This window comes from Zootoca vivipara, chromosome 5 (assembly GCF_965207765.1).
Source record: "Zootoca vivipara chromosome 5, rZooViv2.hap1.1, whole genome shotgun sequence".
In the NCBI taxonomy this organism is placed as follows: domain Eukaryota; kingdom Metazoa; phylum Chordata; class Lepidosauria; order Squamata; family Lacertidae; genus Zootoca; species Zootoca vivipara.
In genome coordinates, this window is record NC_142588.1 from 43,105,072 (window position 1) to 43,122,211 (window position 17,140).

A 17,140-nucleotide genomic window follows, 5' to 3' on the forward strand; every position below is an offset into this window, starting at 1 on the left:
TGACTTCTGGCCCTCAAAAGCAGCAACAAGTGGCGATGTCTGCATACATACAGAACATTGTTATGTCATCTCATTATGACTGTGGCATCACAATACGGCCCTAGGATATCTTCATTTCTGGATCAAAACTAGGGCAAAGTGTCTACAAAGAAATACCTCACAGAGGGAAGTATGTTGCCATGAACTGGCAGGGGAGGAGGAAGACGATCCCAGCGAATGGTGTGGAACACACTGGGGCAAGCTGGAGATTGGGGAAGGAGAAGTTGATGTAGGAAGTACTCACGGGGTGACGGAGGGGGTGGGGGTCAGTGCACAGGAAAGAACAGCAGGACCCATCACGAAAGCCAGCGAGGGGGGCCTGTCTCCATGAACACAGTGGGCTCTGAGGTGTAGGGAGCAGCGGGCAGGGCACTCCAGGAGGCTGAGGCAGGCAAGGTCCCTCAGCCCAGCTCCCTAGCTGGCCAAGTGGGGCTTGCTAGCTCTGGCAGAAGGTGTGTGATTCCTCAGCTGGAGTACACTCAGAACAGGTGAGGGTCACATGTCTCATGAAGCCCAGATGCTGCAATCAGCATGCAAAGTATAAAAGGGCAGCAGAGCTGAGGTGCTGTGTCTACTCAACTGTCCATGTTGATGGAACTCAGCTTGGATGCACCAGGATATCTGCAGGACTTTGGGCAAGTGGATTGACCCTGAACTGGGGACTTGACATACTGACTTGCTGCCAGGTGGACCAGGGGTTCAGGACAGTGTGGCATCTCCCGACTTAAATCCTAGACCCAGCAAGCATGTGCATCTAAGCAGCCATCCAAGCCTCCTTAGATGTCTGCCCCAGGGACCACAGTCTCCTACTCCTACTTGCCAGAGTACCTCTTTCAGAGCATGGGGCACTTCTTACAGAGAAAATTCAGTCCCTTCTAGCTCTGACCTTTGTTGGAACAAGTTCATCACCTTGGAGTACCAGCTCTAGTCAAATTGGCTACTGTTCCCAGAAACCTATTATATTGACCAATGACTGCTATCTGAGTGGCCCAAGACAGCCGATTTTCACAGGAATTTTGCCTTGCACTGTGGAGGCTCACCTGAGACAACAGAAGATTACCTTCCTCTGGAAGGTTCCTTACTTTTGCAAAGGGCACCTTCTAAGAATCTGAGGTTGGGTGGTGGAGGTTGGGATTTTTCTTAGCCAAACAACTCTGATACTCTTCCATCGGAGATTCAGCAAGCATCCTAAAATTTCCAGGCATCTCTTAGGCTGACAGACCTCCTCAGTTGATTAAACTTTTAAAAGACGAGTCTGTCATTTTAATGAGTATTTTATGTTTTGTTGAACAGCATATTCTGTTGTACCTTGGCTTGATATCTTATATCTGTGGGTGGTCTATAAATATTTGTGTAAATAAAATTAGAAAATACATTATGACTAGAGGGTTAGGTCTCCAGGGCAGTTTGGTTTAGGAGTACACTAGATAGCAGAATCCATGCAATTATTAGCATTTCCAGGTCAGAAACTGTACAGCTGCATTGCTTTTCTATTTAGAGAACACATTTATTTCCACCATAAACAACAATATACATAGGCATAAAGTTAACGCTTCAGTACAGATGTGCCTTTATGTAGAACTCTACCCAAAGGGAAGCAGGACGGCCAATACACACAACACAATGAAACCATGTCAAAAGGAGTCAACAATCAAAAGCGTTAATAATAGATAGCTGTGGGCTAAACATAGGGGCACACAAGGTAACTCGTAGGTCTGTTCACAAGCACAACTCCATACATAGAGCTAGATCTTCCCTAGTAGGGAGGGGAGAGTGATCTTGTGCTTGAGTCAGGCATCTGCTTGGTTGCTGTGAGAACAGGAGGCTGGACTAGGTGGGCCATTGGCCTGATTCAACAGGCTCTTCTTATGTCTACTCAGAAGCAAGTCCTATTGGATTTAATAAGACTTACTCCAGGTAGGTAGGTAGGTAGGTATAGGAATGCAACCTAAGAAGCCTAGTAACCAGAAACTGTGTCATTGCTTAATCTGGATTTGCAGTTTCTACCCTAGGGATCATCCTAGATAAAGCTGTACTACTCCCTTTGCCCGTCATGTTTCCGTAATACCCATCCAATGCCACAAGGCCATTTTAAGGACTTTATTTTCCAACAGCCTGCTCTGCTGTGAAGTATGCAGAATGGTACCAAAGCTACTCAACTAACTCTATAAAATCAGGCTTTAGGTATCTTTTCAAATCGTTTTGATTGTTCATTTCCTCTCCAATAAACCATTCATCACAAAGAGTTCCTGTCAGGAGCATAGCTGTCAACTTTCCCCCCTTTTTAAGGGAAATTCCCTTATTCTGAATAGGATTCCTCGCGAGAAAAGGTAAAAGTTGACCGCTATGGTTAGGAGAGTTCCTTGAGAAAGAGTTCCTGGAGGAGGATTGCTAAACTCTATTGTTCCATAAGCAAATTTCATGACATTGCTGGGTAACAGTCACACAGAGGCTCTTCACCATTGTCAGATAGTAAAGTTTCACATACAACATTACAAGGCTGCTGTTGGCAGCTATGTTTTGCTTGTTTGTGGGATTGATGCCAAATAAAGCCCAGTTCATGAGAAATGCTCACATGCTGAATTAACAAGTGAGGAGGGGAATGATGGTGCACATAATGTTGGTGAAAGATTGGTCTTATCAGCCCAGCCCAGTTTACACACTGATTCAGCTCATGGATGTTTCTTATGGACAGAACTAACTCTTCTAACTAGATTATCTATTTCCAGTATTTTTATATTACATTTCAGGGCAAGCTTTCCCAAAGTGGTTCACCTTCATCATTAAAAACATAAAACTGTCACATTAACCATAACCATTATTAATCCTGTGCTAATCCCGTGCTTCTTCTGCTTAATATTATGAGTTTATGTTACTGAGCATCATAGGTACAGTGCCATTTCCCAGTCTCCCCAAACCTGTTCTAGCATTATCCCAGGCATCCCCAAACTTCAGCCCTCCAGATGTTTTGGACTACAATTCCCATGATCCCTGACCACTGGTCCTGTTAGCTAGGGATCATGGGAGTTGTAGGCCAAAACATCTGGAGGGCCGCAGTTTGGGGATGCCTGCCTTATCCCAACATAGAATCATATTAAAACCAACAATATGGTTGAAACACATCTGGTTAAAACAATAGCATTGAAATACTCAATGACTGAACATACATAGGATTGAAACCTAACTGTTAACAGGGGTTTATGTCTGCTTTTCTGTGCTCTCCGCTCCAACCAACATCTTTAACTGCTGCTGATATTTTTTTTAACGTCATGTCCTATGGTCATGGGAGTGCTTGTTTGAGTTTCCTGGTCCCAATCCTTCAAATACAGTATTGTAGCTCTGGTTGAATAGCTTCCTTTACACCTTCCATTCCTGTTCAAATTCCGTTCCGGATTAAAAAAAGAAGTGCCACAAGAGAGCAGAAAGAAGTAAAGAGAAGTAGCCGGAGGAGGGAATATGTCTTGAGCCCAGGCCTTTGGCATTGCAATTATTTGAATAGCAGCAGTGAACGCTCACTCCGGGTGCCCGTGAACCTTCCCTCCGCGCTTTCTCACAGAATGACCTATACGAACATGACTTCATAATGCCACCTAGAATAGATTCAGAGACAAATCCAGAACATATTACACCATCCATGCTTAACTGCTTCTTTATCTTATTAGCTTGAATCAGAACATCTAGGCTCACATCTTCAAACTGTTTATCCTAGGTGAAAGCATTGCCATTTTAAGGAACATTATTCATTGATTTGGCTTTATAAAACACATTTTATTTGTCAGTCAAGAAGCGTAGCTACAAATTTACATGCCTATTAGAGGTACTGAGACTTCCCTTTATTTAGTTGACATCCAGAAAAATTGTTGTGGATGTTAGAAGAACATAGACTGATGTTCTAATCCCAAGTTTCTGCTTGTTCCTATGGTACTCTAGGCTTGAAACCTAAATAGTTCATTATTCATCTTTGCTTCATTGGTGCCTTTTATCTCATAGAAATATTGATAAAAGGTGACAATGACAAAATACTAGTTTACCTGCTTTATTTTCAGCTCCAGAAGAGGAGAGAGAGAACTTTAAGGAGCTTAAGAGAAAGCAACCTTGGTTGTATTGTTTGTATTGTTAATACTGCTTGCTAATATGATATGATGAACATGTGATGGGAATGTTTTTTGGGCTTCAGAGAAAATAGATCAGATAGAGAACTCAAACCTCGCCTAGAGTCAAGTGTCTTGTCTCTGGAAACTCATTGTTAAGGAAATGCTGACATATAAGAGGGAAACTGAACTTTAAGAGTAAATTCAAGAGACAATAAATGAATGTTCAGAAAGTTCAAATGGTTGGTATTATAATCAGGAAAGAAACATGAAAATAAAGTGAATACTTATCTTAATTTGTCATAACCTGAAACAAAGCAACTCAATTGTTGAAGTGTTTATCAAGGACCTTTTAATGATAGATATTACTAGCCAAGTGCATGAGTTTAAAGGTGTATTAGACAGAAACTACAGTTTTAAGTTCCCCCATCTGAACCTCCCTGACTTTGGGTGTGGAGAGTTCCTGCAGGCTTCTCTTCTCCATTGGAACAGCCGAGAGGGATGTCATTTGGGCAAGATGTTTATTGAAAGGCTAGCTCTAGTTCCTTAGGAAGCTTCTGAAATGTGCTTGTGATTATTTCAACTATTACTGAGACTTTTGGAAATATTCTATGCTTTCATACTATATCTTGGTATCTTGTCAATATTGATTGATATATTCAAATTAATTAGTTAATATCAAAGTAACTTGATATATTAATCTTCAGGTAAATTAGTTAACATCTCAAGTAACATCAGGTAAATTAGTTAACATCTTAAGTAACATCAGGTAAATTAGTTAACATCTCAAGTAACTTGATATATTATCATCTATGCAATACCTGCTAAAACCCACAGGAAATACAGACCTTCAACTATAGCACATTTATCTTTTGTCTCCTTATAGTAGAAAATCTAGTTAAGACTTCTGATGACATGAAACTTACTCACAGTTAATTGAGAGCACAGTATTTAACAAGATAAAGGAAAAGAACAGAATACAGACAACATTCCCATAAATTTAAATTATCTGGATTAAACGGCCCTTCAAAATTAAGGATTTTAAATGCTGTATTTATGGATATTTGAAAGTTCCATACAAAAGTGGACCGAAATGTAATTTATCAATAATGTTAAAGATAAAATGCAAATGGATTCTGCTTCCTCTGTGTTATGGCCTCCCCCCCCCCACCTTTGCACCTTTCTGGCTAGCAAAATTCTCAGAAGTTTCCATTGCTTGAAATTAACCAGAAACAGTTTTGATTATTACCATTATACAACCACTTACTTGACTGTCCTCTTATGATTGCGCAGGCATCAGAATTCCCTGGACATTGCTCAGTACCTTGTCTGTTACATTCTTCATCACTTGTACCTACACACGTATAGCATTGCAGTGCTTCGCCTGTCATCAATTAAAAACAGATGAAGGCCTTATATGCAAAGAACTCTGTTCTTTTCAGCTCTGATCTCAGCTTCAAATAAAAGGGCAATTTGACTTATATTTCACACAAACATTGCCAAACAATAATGGAGAATCTAGTGAGAAGTCATTGTATTGGGTTTTAATTCATGTGAAGAAGCAGATCAATTCACAAACATCTTGGGCTTGTTTCTATTTACCCCACACTTAACAGAGCTAATATATTTGAGAAGTGTGATGTCCACTTTGCTTCCTAATAAAAGTGACCTCGGAAGAAACTCTGAAATGGTAACATGCAACTTTTACTATTCACATTATAATGCCAACCAGGAAAAAGAAGAGAAATTACGAATTCCAAATCCTATAAATTTCAGTTTCAGGAAGATACTGTACTACTTTCTCTCTCTCGTTTCTGCAAATCTGAATTCTAATGATGATTTAAAAACTACATATTCAGCATCTAAAGAGGCTCATTTCCAATGTGAACGGTTTCCGCGCTTCACTCAGAGGGGGTTGTTTTTCTGTTGTAGCAGATGAGCAACAGGAACAACATTTATGAAATTTGTAAAGATCTCAGAGCAGTTCACAGCATAAAATATACAATAAAATATGCAACAAAAACATAAACAAGGACAAAACAAAACAAAACAACAAACCCCCGCTCCCACAAACACATTTAAAAGGATATAGGATGTTAATCAGCCATATGTATTTGGAAGATAACTTAAGCAACCCAACTAAAAACTGATTCATTCCCAAAGATGTTCTAGCAGGCACCAATTAAATGCACATCAAAGAACTTGCCATTACTGTAACTATTGCATCATGAAGCTATGCAAAAAGTATTCCCTAGTATTAGCAAATCCCCATTCTTGGAAGCAATCAGTGCTTTTTTTTCTTGGGGTACTTAAGGATACAGAGTACCAACACCCTTTTTCTAGTTGAAAAGCACTGGTGGAAAGTGTGGCACTTACTGTAACATCTACTGGCTCCTTTCTTTTCTAGAAGAAAAGCACTGGAACCAACAAAATAATGCATCTGAGATGAAGGAATGCTAAATGTGCCAGGTACCATAAGGTAGAGAGAACAAATAGAGCAAAATGACTTACTTTGGATGGTGAAAAGCAAACTGAGAAGGACCAAGCTGGCAAATGGCTTCATCATGGAGAGCCAAGAAATGTATCATTAGACAAAGCAAACTGTTTGTCATTAAAGCTCTAATGCTTATTCAGCATAGTTAATCCTCTATAGAGGATGATGTCGAGGATAAAGAGGTGTGCAGAATGCTACTTATCTAGTTCTTCCCAGTTGTCCTTCAAACCAGATGTAATTCTTCTCTTCAGCTTTCTCGGGAAATAAATTTTAATCATCATCTAGAAGAAAATGTCTTATCTGCCACAGCATCAAATAAGTCTATAATTATATTTAATTAGAAGCAAACCTCATTAAAGTAAACTATTTGATATCTGTTTTCATATTACTCACGGCTGGATAGATTCATTGTTGTTCAGATTAAACTGGAAGTGGGGAAGACTTTTTCAGATTGAGGGCTGCATTATTCTGTGGGGCCAGACCCACACACAATGCCACTCACTTAACATACACACAGCTGCTTGTATCCAATGAAGTCATCCCTGCCTGCACACTGGGACTTTCTCTCCCTGTAAACCATGCCCTACCCCAAATGTGTTTTGAGGGTTCCCCCAACCCTCTGGTGAAAATGCAGAGGCCAGTTACAGGACAATTTCATTGGCTATAACCCAAGCTCTCGCTCGTTCTCCCACCGCTGTCTCCTTTCCCACAGAGGATGGAGGTGACCCAAAACCAAAGGCAGCTTCACTTGCGAATCAAAGTGGTGATGATATCAAAGATACACAGGTGGTAATTCTGGCAAGTTTCAAGTTACCTGTGAAAATGCCACTGCAGAAGTCTTAAAGGCAAGATAAGCAAGATCAATGAAAAGTGCTAGTTACCAGATCAATGATTAAACCCCTAAATATATTTACTACTTAGCCTCTGGGGATTAGTGCTGCTTCTTTTGGAAGAAAGAAAAAAAACGAGTCTCATCTCTTGAAGGTATAGAGGACTTAGATGCCATGCTGTGTGTTAAACATGTGGGTAGCCTCTCCATAAGGGATCTAGAATTCCACTTAAAGCACACACACAAGAGGTGGAATGAAGACACATCTATTACCAAGTCAGAAATGAAAATTCAATGATAATAATGACTTGATGGGACAATCCCCTTCGTTTTTCAAGTTTTATTTTTATTTTACAAATCAGCAAATGCAGATAAAATGTACACTCCTTAAGGCAAGAGTCCCCATGCAAGTCATACACATTTATATTAAATCCAAAAGAAAAAGAAAAAGACATCCAACATGGGAACTCATGTACAAAGGGAAAAGGCTAGGATGAGCAACTGCAATTTATTAAAGAATCTGACAAATCTCCCTGATACAGGTACTTTTTGAGATCAACTTGCTATGAGTTATTCTACGGAAAAAATTGCAAACAATAGCAAGGAATCTGATAGTCTTCTTAGTACTGCATACAATCAAATCAATCATTATTAAGAAAGAAAAATACAGTAGTGCATACAAAAAAGTGAAAATAGATCCTGTTCACATCAATGTGTGGACATCAGTGTGCCAATGGTCATATTGCACTCAAGGTTGAAATCCAGGATTTTGGTTAAAAGTTAGCTTTTCCCCATTTTGGCAATCAGTTCATCGCAAATCTTTGTCAATTCTTCTATTTCTTTATTCTGAAAAAAGAACACACGACAAACCAAGGAAACACTTGTCAATGCAAAGCTGTATTTACATTTCAAGTAGTCACTGCACCAGTGGAGAAGGTGATGGCACTGGGGGCATAGTTTCAGCATGGAAAGAAGGACACCATGTTTACTGAAACAGTAGCAGCTGCTGCTGTACCAATGCCTCCAAAGGGACTTTAGGCCAGGAGTGGGCAAAAGGTAGATCTCTGGAAGGTTTGCAGAAAATTGCTGCAAGATTTCTGACTCCCAATTGTTTAGCAACTGCAAAATGGCACTTTTTATAAGGATGCCGAAATGAAGAAAGTGAACCAGGAGTGGACTTTTGTGAGACAGAACTGTGAGTTCCAGTTTTGGTTTTGTCAACAAATGTATGGAGTCAGAATGTGCTCAAAGCACATTTAATTCTAACTCCGTACATATCTTTTGCATTTAGCTCTGGTTGGTGGATCTTGGGCTTCTTGTAAAAAAAAAAACCAAATTAGGTCCAACAAGCTTAAATTTGGCTCCTCCATGCTTTTGGTATGCTTTTTATGACAGGATCTTTACTTAAAAGTGCAAATCTGTTCAAGGTGTCAAGCTCAAGACACAGCCTGCAGCTTTATCGGTTTTTCTGCAGTTTTAAAGCCAGTGATTAATTTTATGCAGCTCTGTCTCTAAATAATGGGATCTATGCAGAGCCCATTTGGATTTTTTAAAAGGATTTAAAAATAGCTTTACATACTATATCTATAACAACAACAACAATTTATTTATACCCTGCATATACTATATATGCAATCCAATTGTTATGGTCACCATGTGCAATTCATGTAATAGGTATATCACTTACAATAGGAAAACAGTATTCTTCCATATATATTAACTTGACATTCAAAGGTGACTTCTTGTATTATGTGATGCCAGCCTATAGGGTACATATGACCAATATATGGTACATAAGAGATTTCATGTACAATGACGATGTAGTTAACATGGTGCCCTTTGATCCACTGAACTGTGAGTTCCAGCTAGGTCTCTGTGTTCAATACATCATCCCATAATTCACAATGGTCAAATCCCGGCTTCAGTCAGAATACTCAAGCTGGACAACAAACAAATTAACTACTGGATCATGAACTGTGACATCAGAAGGAGTTATTCAGTCAGAATTATCCCATTCTTAATTTGTTTGGGCAAGTAAGTACCACATCTGACTCCAGATGCACAGATACAAAACACAATGCACCCTCTAACAGCAGCTTTATAAGACAATCCACAGGTAGTTTACCTTTTGTTCCAGTGTTCTTTCCAATGCATCCACCTTCAGTTGCTCTTTACGGAGACTGGCTTGGTAAGCTGCTTGTTCTTGTTGAGCCTTGCCACGGACTTGTGCAATTTCAGCATTGGCTCTGTGAAAACACAGCTCATTAAGAGTGCAAGCCAAGGAGGGTTTGCCTTGCTTTTTGTATACAGTCACAACATTGACACATGGAGGCATACTAGTGGGTCCATGTGCCCGCTTGCCCTTGGAAAAGTCACACTTGAGAGCTACTTAAACATGACATTTCACGCACAATGTTTATAATGGAGGGAGCTGGAATTTGCATCGCTGTAACTCGTAACACAATCATGAGTCAATCTGAAATTTATAATAAAACAGGGCTGTGGTTATGCAGTGAGCATACTACGCAAGTACAAAACTTGCCACTGAATGCAGAACTGAGTTTGCACAATTTGAAAAAAAGGATTTTGGGGGGGCTGTGAAAATGGTCCTTCTTGAGGAGACAATGTCTAGTGAAAATGGTCCTTCATGGAGACAATGTCTAGTGAAACCTCAGAAGCTGAAGATGGAACAGAAGGCAGAGCAGGAATCACAGGGATTCAGCGATATATATGGACCTCCTCCACTCATTATGACTTGCAGAATAATACAAGAGAGGCAAATATATGAAAATTAGCTGAGGCTAGAGCAGGGAAGGGGAACCTGTTCAGGCCAGCAGGCCAGATTCTTATCTTCTCTACCCTTCATGAGTCAAGTGTGACAGATGAGCAAGTTTGCCAATCAGCTGACATCACAATGACATCAGGAGATGATGGTCGGAACTTTAAACCACCATGCAGGGCTTGCAAAGAGCTGCTGAACAGCAGGCTTGAAGTCATTGCCTACCAGCTGTTGGGTGATGGCTTCAAGTCCTGCTTTCTGCCACGAGTGGCTGTGTGATCCAGTTCCCCACAAGGAACTCAGCAGACAATCAATCTAGCTGCATCTCCACCTGCCCCACACCCGGCAGCACATATAATGGGGGGGGAGGGGAAGCCTTGTGGATCAATTTGGGATCAATGTCAGGCCAAAACTGGCCTACGAGTTGGATATTCCCACCACTGGGTTAGAGAATTAGACAGAAGCTTTTGGTTGACAGACCAGGACTCCTCTCACCCACTACCAAAATACCTGTCCAGCTTTTCCTCTGCATGAATTTTGAGGGCTTGGTATCGCTGCTCTTCTTTTTTTACTCGTGATAAATACTCTTGTGCACATTTCTTTAATACTTCTTCATTCTTAAGTGAAAAGAAAAGGGAGAGTTAATTGGAGGGCAAGAATTATTTTGCTGGACTTTTGTGATCAAACTCCATGGCTTCAAATGGCAAGTCACTTTCTCCTCACCCTCAAGTGCACCTCCAGTCATTTCCATGGAGGAATTGTGATTTGCACGCACAACAGGGATGAAAATCAGGCTGTAATTAAAACGAACACAGAAGCCTCTGGGTGCAACACACCTCTCTATCTGTACACCTTAGTTGCATGTGGACCTCCAGGTTGAGGCACAAGTCTACAAGTATTTATTCACAGTGACTTACCTTCCTAAATCCTTCCAGAACCTCTTTCATTTTTTCATATCTTCTAAAGAGATCTGCCAGTGATTTTTCCACAGAGTTCAGATCTGATAACGCTTGCTCTTTTTCTATAATCAGCTGCTGGACTGTGTGGTGGGACATGGATTTTTCTCTCTGTTCATCCTCTGTGGGAGACAATTACAGAAGGAGCACCAGTAAGAATAATGAAAACTTTTTAATTGGTATTATCCACTGTGCTTCATAGGGAATATTAAACATTAGCACAAGATACCACAAAAGCACGATAGAGGGGACATAAACTGGGCTCCTTTGGTAGGGACGATTGGACAGAAATTTAATAAAATAAACTTGCATTGGAAATTTCATCTAACCAGAAGGTTGTTTGTTTTTAAATTTTATTTTGTTTTCTGATGCAGGAACTAAATTGACCTCATTTCTCCTCATGATACATTCTAAACAAGTTGTTCCCAATCAGGTGCCCTCAAACTGTTTTGGACTATAACTCCCACCAACCTCAGCAGGCCCAGCTCTAGGTGCAGTCCCGGTGGCGCGGGGCCGGCAGGGGGGGCGCTGCGCGGCAAAGCCGCGTGGAAGCCATGCTGTGAGGGCGGGGCGCCAGAGCAATCTCCGCGCCTCAGTGCCAGGGCGCCCGACCTGCTTGAGACGGCCCTGAACCTCAGTCAATGATCAGAGATTATGGGAGTTGTAATCCAAAATATGTGGTGGGCACCTGGTTGGGGAAGCAGGTTTTAAACAGAGTAAAGAAGTGCAGTTTGGCCTCTCTCCTTTGGAACAGAAGCAGGCACTAAACACAACAGAACTGTTTCTGCCTGAGAAATGCCTTCCTTTCTCTAAGAAACTTGCTTATTCCAATGCAGTGCAGTTATTAATTCAGCAATACTGATTAGGCTTCCAGCTGATGGAAAATGAGCTCAACTTACATCAACCTGAGGCGGCAAACTTATAATCATTAAGTTTGTGGAAGTGATAAACACAGCAAACTGCACACAAACATTTACTTTTAAAAGTGGTTGTTCAAAACAAAATAACACCCCACCCCAAACAACCCTGTGCACAAGGTCTATATACTATTACATTCTGTTGCAAAAGGTCAAACTCCCCTAAGGGCACTTCACACATCAGAAGAATAGCAAACTTGTGTTGTCAGCAAGGGGTATCCCTTGCCTGGTATTGCAAAGCACAAAAGCCTGATGGGGGCACTTATATAACTTCTGTACCGGGAAGCATGTTTGTTGTGTTTATACATTATGTTTAAACATACGCCTAAGGAAAAAGCTTTTATGCATACAGGTATACCATTGCAATCTAATGCAAAGCAGTTTGAAGGTTCCTTGTGTGAAGAACATGCAAAAAGGGACTACGAGGTTCCACCCCTCGCCTTTGACAGAGGTTGTTCCTACGTACATAGTAACAATTTTTTTTTTATTCATTCTGTATTAGTTCATGCATTTTATTATAGCCGGTTACGGTTGTGTATAACCTTTATGTGTTCGTAACTGAGGTCTATGTTGTAGTCTCCCATTTTGGTCAAGTCATGCCCACCTGCCCCATACCTGATATCACATATGTTTGCCAGGTGTGGTAAAGGGGGTTTTGTGGGTCCCACAAATCAGCTGATTGGCAGCACCTGCAATGTGCTGTGCTTTTGCGGTTTGATTTCAAATTGTGCAAGGAAAGAAGGAAATGGTCCCTCTTTTTAATGCTCTGGTGCTCTCAGAAATGAAGATTGAAAATGCACATCCTGGGTGAAAATTTTAAACACGCAATTTCTCAGTGTCTAACCCTAAATTGGTTTATTTGCAAGTAATTTCGACTGAGCCTGATGGGATTTTCTTTCATGTGAACAAGAAGAGGAATGCAGCCTTAAGAGCATTTTCCTCACAATGTGTCATTTCTCTCCCCCCTTTTAACATAAACTCACTCTAAATTCACACAATCAGGATTCCTTTCATACAGTCCTACACAGAGGAGGATATGGTCAGCACAACCCCTATTTGCATATTTTCAGCTATAATTACAGAACTTGGTTGCAGAAATATTTTTCTAGATACCTTGTTCAGTGCTACACAGGGCTCCTTCAGAAAGACACAACTGTGAGATGGAAAGAACACTGCCTAGATTTTACATTTGGAGTGGTGGATTAATTGTTGCTTAACTTTCCACATGTAGTAGAGAAGTAACTGAGCTGTTAGCATGGAGTCACTTCCCATAATGCCATGCACCAGAGACTTTTCAGTAGTCGTATTGAACTAATCTGAATGGCCAAACTGAATGTACTATTGATTTAAATCACTTATCCTTATTTCATAGCATATTTCGTGCTTTTGAAAGTCTCAGGCCAGTTGGCAGCCAACACCATGCCATCAACCAAATGAAAAAGAGAAAACTGTATTTCCCCCCAATTATTTTTGAGTGGAAATCTTTGGTAAACATCCCAGCAACAGATTATTGGAGGAAACAGGATTCTCAGGACCAGCTAGTCTCAAAGGAGGTCTGAGTGGGATGTAAGAGACAAACGGCAAAATAGGCTAGAAGAGTTCTATTTCCAGGCCAAGTGGCTGGAGTCAGGCAGGAATGTTTGAGAACCTATTCTAAAAACACCATTGTTTGTGAAAATGTGCTCATTCATTTACTTAAAAACCAGCACAGCACCCATAATGTTCAACCTGAACCAGTCTTCAAAAGCAGCTGCTCTTTGTGCCTTTAGGGATGCCACTTCATAAGCCGCCCCCCACCCCACCCCAGATTTCTGTGGGGAACTGTCACCGGAAGGTGAGTCCTGAAGTGCTCACCTGCATGCTACAATGAGAATTCTAGCCTGTGTTTTGGTTTTCAGGATAGGAAGACATATGACCAGGGCTCATCCTACCCATGCAAAGGTAAAGATTGCTGGAAAATCCATTCCTGAAACCTATTTACTAAATCCAGTGGTAGTGTAAATTTATTGCAGTCTTTATATCCTCAACCATTTCTCTTGGTTTTTTGTTTTGTTTTGTTCCCCCCCCCCCAAATCTCTATTTTTCTAGTGTTATAGGTAGATATAGTTAGAACAATGCATGTGTGTGTGTTTGTGTGTGTTAGAAAGAGGATGCACAGACCCCACTTTGGCATGAGGAGAAAAAAAGTCTCTCTGATGGCTTTAAAGGGTCAGTTGCTTCTACCTGCCACACCCCACCCTCTTGCCCTAGAAGTCTTCATGAAGGGACTGTTACTATTAACTGTTGACTTCTTAGTGTTATATAGCATTTTTTTTTACCATGGCCACTATATGATTGTACTTAAGGCTGTTTATTTTCTGCAAATGCTTTTGAACACAAATGTATCTGTGGAAAAAGTGGTAAGTAAAACCCTCTATGAGTATAATGGCCAAAAATGTGATATACTTCCTGTATCTTTGAATGAGGAACTTTGGATGTCATGCTAATGTGGAGATTTGCACACTCTTTTCCTACACCTCTGGGGAGACATCCAAAGTGGGAACTCGGACACCAGCACTAACTGCAATGAAATGAATTTGTTGTCCCTACAACCAAAACTTGTACATCTCACTGATGGATATGCCAGTTGGCTAGAATCTGAAGAAGAGAAACATGTGTGTTAAAGGAGGTTACAGTATATGAAATTGGTCATGGGTGGAAGAAACAGTTTCTGTATATAATTTTATGTACCGTTGCCACTGTACACGTGCTGAAAACTCTGAAACCCAGTCTGCTGGTAATGAAATATTATTTGTCATTATACCCTGTTTTGGAGGTTAAAGGTGACAATGAAGCCTGCTACCAGAAATCTGCCAATCCTTTCAAAGGATGTTGGCTATCATTGTCTGGTATTTCTAAGCAGATACGGCAAATACACAGAAAAAGAAAGAAAAGGGAAAAAAAGAAATGCCAATATGCAGGTGCCAAAGTTGGTGAAAGCATTACTTACCAGGCTTGCCTTTGTTTTGGAATTGCAAGCAAAGAACAAGAAGCAACAAAAATGGAAGCAAAATAGAAAAATCAGGGAATTTAATCAAGAAAGCAGAAAAAACTTAAATGCAACAATCAGTAACGCAAAGAGGGCAATATCCCCTTATTTCAATGTTGAAGAGGTAAATACCATAATAATCTTGAATGAATGAACGTAGTTTCAATTGTCAATTGTAGCAATGAGAAGCCAACATGTGAATGAATGGTTCAACAAGGGAGCCGGGGGGGGGCGGTCTGTAAACATGAAAGCATAAGAAATGGGGAGGGCTATATATGGAATTGATACTGGCAAAACGTTTGGTGCAAGGGGTCGTTCCAAAAAGAACTTGCATAATTTGTGGGTGAACTGTTAGCTTTCAGAATTGATGATGTTTCATTTTGCAAACTCCTGCCAGCCTGTACTTGGCCTGTAGAATGCATGGAGCCCACAATGTTGCAAACACAAAAAACAATGCAACACAAAAATTAATTTTGGAATGCAGATGAACATGCAATAGGGGCTGAAGCAGAGGCACATCGAAGGGATCTAACAAAGGAGATTATATGAAGACAGACAAGATCTGAAAGGTACATGCCAAAGGATACTGAGGATATAAGCTCCTGCCTCACAGCTCCTATTCATAACTTTAGAAGCCTGCAGATATATTTTCATCTACATTTCTGGTGAGAGTTGCAGTAGTGTGTTCTCCATTAGTTAAGACACTTCTTTAGAGCTTTCTCAGGACTACTTGACCCAATTCAGTATTATATCGAAAGGGATTAGCAAAATACAGTCACAGCTGCAGATTTATAAAGAGCTCAGAAGGGTCTCTTCAAGCTATAAGTGGAAACCATTCTGATGAGCTGTTTCTTACTTTTTTCTGCAGAATACTAATGTGTGTAACTACATCATCTGTATACTGCACAATCAATGTATTTTTACATACATGCCGGGTGATCTTGCCAAGTGATACGAGACACATGCGATGGAGCTTAGAAGCAAGCCACCAAGTAAGGAAAATTTCTCATCCCCCAATCGGAATGTGAAATCTTGCTTTTATGATATAAATTAGGAATGAGGGATACCTTTGGTCCTTTGGGTGTTGCTAAACAACAATTCCCATCATCCCTGACCACTGGGGTTGATGGGAGTTGGAGTCCAACAACACCCAGAGGGCCACATGTTTCCCACCCATCCTGCCATAGGAATTTTTAAGCCACCCTAACTTTTAAAAAAAAAACTAATGTAAGTACAGTTTGGCATCATGGACATTGAGTCTTGAAGCCACTGTGGAACATGTGAAGATCAAAGTCATAATGAGTATGTGCCAAAGCATGTTTGATCTCCATGAGCTGGCTTATCCTGTCCTTGGCCTACATTAGTTCCACCTAGGGGACTAGTAAGGAGGATGCAATGCACAGTGCACAGTATTAGAAGCAATATTAGCACTGGTTTGTAGAAGGTTTTCCCCTCCCTCCTATATTTCTTCTAGGAGTCACCATCTACTCAGACTCTCAGGGACCTTTCCAAGCACATGCCTCTCTGCTCCATCACACACCTAAAGAAATGGATAATTCACCGTATTTTCCTGTGTATAACACGCCCCCGTGTTTAAAATGACCCCTATTTTTTGGGACTCCAAATTAAGGAAATTGGGGGGGGGGAATTGCCCAGGGTTGTGGGGCTTTATTTGGAGGGGATTGACCAGAGTTGTAGAACTTTTTTTTTGGAAGGTATTGACAATTGCACGCCTAGCCAAAGCCACCAATCATCTGCCCGCTCACCACCAGCAGCTGCAAAACGCCCGCCCAATTGCTGCAGCAGCAGCCAATTGCCAGCAGGCCTTGCCACAGCCACCAATCACCCGCCCAAACATTTTTTAAAAATAAAACCCCCCTCGTCTTATACATGGAAAAGTATGGTATGTTCTTCACAAAGAGCCATTTATAGGAGTGGGTTTAATTTATGTGATTATTCCATAGCGTCCAAGGGTAGGGGAAAATGTATCTTAGGACATCTGCACAG

General features: G+C 40.8%; 1 protein-coding gene across 35 annotated transcripts in view; it reads right to left on the bottom strand.

The window, feature by feature from the left end:
- Positions 1-7,778: 7,778 nt before the first annotated feature.
- Positions 7,779-17,140, bottom strand: part of TACC2 (transforming acidic coiled-coil containing protein 2) — a 173,719-nt gene continuing 164,357 nt past the window's right edge. For all 35 annotated transcript variants that reach the window (XM_088670478.1, XM_088670475.1, XM_088670479.1 and 32 more), the window contains 4 exons: positions 11,150-11,310; positions 10,743-10,849; positions 9,579-9,699; positions 7,779-8,299 (listed from right to left, as the gene is read on the bottom strand). In XM_088670478.1, coding sequence (XP_088526604.1) covers positions 8,234-8,299; positions 9,579-9,699; positions 10,743-10,849; positions 11,150-11,310 — 455 coding nt within the window. In that variant the 3' untranslated portion in view covers positions 7,779-8,233. The remainder of the gene's footprint in view (positions 8,300-9,578; positions 9,700-10,742; positions 10,850-11,149; positions 11,311-17,140) is intronic.